General features: G+C 59.7%; 1 protein-coding gene across 1 annotated transcript; it reads right to left on the bottom strand.

Annotated features, from left to right (window-relative positions):
- Positions 1-988: 988 nt before the first annotated feature.
- On the bottom strand, positions 989-2205 carry Ventx (VENT homeobox). Its single transcript, XM_004625554.2, has 2 exons — positions 1934-2205; positions 989-1422 (listed from the first exon to the last, which is right to left on the bottom strand). Exons 1-2 carry the CDS (start codon positions 2145-2147, stop codon positions 1028-1030), a joined length of 609 nt encoding a protein of 202 aa, XP_004625611.1. The 5' UTR covers positions 2148-2205; the 3' UTR covers positions 989-1027.
- Positions 2206-2816: the final 611 nt, after the last annotated feature.

The raw sequence follows: 2816 nt of genomic DNA, 5'->3' as shown, positions 1-2816 counted from the left end.
CCCTGGCCTCTGGGGCAAATTAGAGGGAAGGCTTTGAATACATCCAAGACCCTGGCCTCTTCCTGGGCACTCCCTGTGGGGTACTCCTGGTGATTCCTCTTACTCTAGCCCAGACACCAGCTGGCAGAGGGTATGAGGTCCGGGTTGATGGCCCGCTGCCTCTGCCCCATGCCACGGCCCTAAGAATGTCTCACCTGGTATTCAGAGCCCTCGGCGTCTGTCCCTCGCTGCCCACCCCCACAACACATTCTTTTGCCTTGTACTCACAGAATAGTTTATATTTTTAAAAAATGAAAAATTCTAAGAGTGAAAGTTTCCATTTCACCTAGACATAATAAGTCTAGTCACAATAAAAATAAGTGTTTTTTTTCTAGCAGTCTTGCCATCAAATTATTTCAATTGCTTGTTCTGCAATCGGTTTCTCCCCCCACCCCCAACCGGGGATTGAACTCAGGCCCTCGCGCTTGCCAGGGAAGCGCTTATTCTACTGAGCCTCTCCCCGGGCCCAATACAATCTGTTTCTTGCCGCGGCTCAAAACGATATGGTAGATTCTTCTGCATGCACATGGTCATCAGGAGGGGTGTGTCAGACCTGTGGCAGGTACCCCATGCACACCTCAAAGTGCTTTGTTGGTTGCTTTGTAGAAAGTAGGAGGAACTGTTCTGCTTCATTTCGAAGTCGCTGTTTGAAGTTCTTTCCATTGCCTTTCAGAAAAATTTGGTAAGAACATGATTTTAAGAAAAATTTAAGATCTAAGGTCACCACAAATAGGCTTCAAGAGTCAAATATAGCATCACATTTGCAAATTTAGAAACTAAAGAAAGATAAAACTTAAAAAGAAAAGAAAAAAGAAAAAGAAAAAGAAAAACCAAACACAGAAAGTAATATCGAAACGCTGGCAGTTACCGGAGCAGCACGGCTGGGATTGTGCAGGACTGCTCTGCGGACGGCCCGCACAGCAGGCCTGTGCGGGCGCTGGCCGCCCTCGCCCCCGCACCGCCGCCGGACCGACCCCAGCCTCGCAGCCTAAGACAGGTAGTACAAGCCACAGGCGGCGGCCGGTCCCGCGAGGAGCCCGGGCACAGGCGGCAGAGCGCTAGGCGCACCTCCGTGCAGCGGGGCGCCGAGAGGGAAGGGCAGGGAGAAAGAGGGCAGCAGCGGCTTGGCTGCCAGCTTCAACTTTTCCAGCTCGGCCTCCTGCAGCCGCTTGGCCTTGGCTCGGCGGTTCTGAAACCAGATCTTGACCTGCGTCTCGGTGAGGCTCAGGCTGCGAGAGAACTCGGCTCGCTCGGCCACCGACAAATACTGCTTCTGATGAAACTTGCGCTCCAGCGCCAACAGTTGCGCGGTGGTGAAGGGCGTCCGCGGCTTGCGCGTGTTCTTGTGTTTTCGGAGGGTGCAGGGTGAAGGGCTGAGGGCACCTGGGAGAAAAGAGAAGCACAAAGCGGGCGCTAAGAACCCTGCAACACGCCTGGCTCCGACACTGCTGCGCCCCTTCAACGGCCGGTCGCGGACGCCAGTTTTCACTCCGCGACTTCGGCCTCTGGAGCAAGGACAACCCAAACGCCACTAGCGTAAGCAGAGCAAGGGCCACAGTGGCGATGGGGAACCGGCTCCCGAAATCCTTTGCTCCGCACCCCAGGGTGCTCAAGGGCTCTACCCTTCGGAAAAAGCGAGAAACAGTTGCCAGCCGTAGTGGGAGCGCCGGGGTGGGCAGGAGCGCCTCGGCAGGAGAGGGCAGGGCTTGGCTGGCGCGGCCTCCACGAGCCTTCGCTGTTGGAAGCGCTGTGCGGGCTGGAGGAGGGTGTGTTTTGCCCTTGCCCTCAGGCTGGCAGCGGTACTGGCCAGTAACGTCCTAAGTTACCGTCTTCCGATCCGGGCAGGGCGGCCCGGGCCCTTTCGGGGACTAGGACCGCGAGGTTCGGCACTTACGTGGGGGGCACGCACTGGCAGCGGGCGGGAACCAGGGTCCGGGCTCTGGGTCACCTCGCCGCCTTTCCTGTCCGGGCTCTGCGGGCTCCGAGCCCGGCCCGCGCTCTGCCTCCAGCAGGGACTCGACGCTGAAGGACAGGGGCGCGGACCCGGTGCCGTCCCCGCCGCGCGGCCTGAGCCCAGCGGGGTTCATTGCCACTGAGGCTGGTGCCATGCGTGAGGTGGCGGGCGCAGCTGGCCCGGCGGGACGCGCTGGACATAGGCGCCGAGCGCCGCACTTCTACCCTGGGTCGGCTGCACCCTTGCCCACTGCATCCTATAAAAAGGTGGCTCGGCTTTCATGCGCCGCTCTCCAATCGCGGCGGCGGGTGCTGTGCGGGTCTTAAGTTGGTTGGCTTCGCCGCCCTTGAAGGCGGGACAGACAGGGAAGGGCGTGGCCAGGGACCCCAGCACCGGGGCCCGGGCTGGCCTGGCATCCTGTACCGCTGTGCCCTGCCGGAGGGTGGCTCGCGCTCCTACTGTAGGGAAGGTGGAGCGGTGTCCGATCGTGTGTCAACCTGTCCGGGCCTTCCCACACAAGGGGCATCTGTTCTGGTCCTTGAGCAGACGCTGTGCCTTGTCATCTCTAAGCTGTCTGGGCTAGGCCCCGACATCTCCTGGAGAGGCGTCCTGGGTGGCTCTCGCGCATGTTTTTCTGATGCAGCCAGGTCGTGGGCACAGAATCCCGTCGAGTGCTTGCTTCGGCCCTCGCACTCTCCCTGCACACTGACGGCCGCAGGCGGCAGACCCTGAGCCTGAACTGGCAACTCTGCTACTGTCCTCTTGAAGCCGCATCTGTGGCCGTGGATGGGCTCTTGGGTTTCTGGAGCGCCCGAGCTGTTCT

The sequence above is a fragment of the Octodon degus genome, unplaced genomic scaffold (genome assembly GCF_000260255.1).
Source record: "Octodon degus isolate 3935 unplaced genomic scaffold, OctDeg1.0 scaffold00010, whole genome shotgun sequence".
Classification (NCBI taxonomy): Eukaryota; Metazoa; Chordata; class Mammalia; order Rodentia; family Octodontidae; genus Octodon; species Octodon degus.
This window is presented reverse-complemented; position numbering and strand designations above follow the sequence as displayed.

Coding starts and splice junctions, on each gene's coding strand:
- Ventx (XM_004625554.2), bottom strand. CDS start 2,147: ATGGCACCAGCCTCAGTGGCAATGAACCCCGCTGGGCTCAGGCCGCGC. Junction 1,423..1,933: donor TGCCAGTGCGTGCCCCCCAC/GTAAGTGCCGAA, acceptor CTTTTCTCCCAG/GTGCCCTCAGCCCTTCACCC.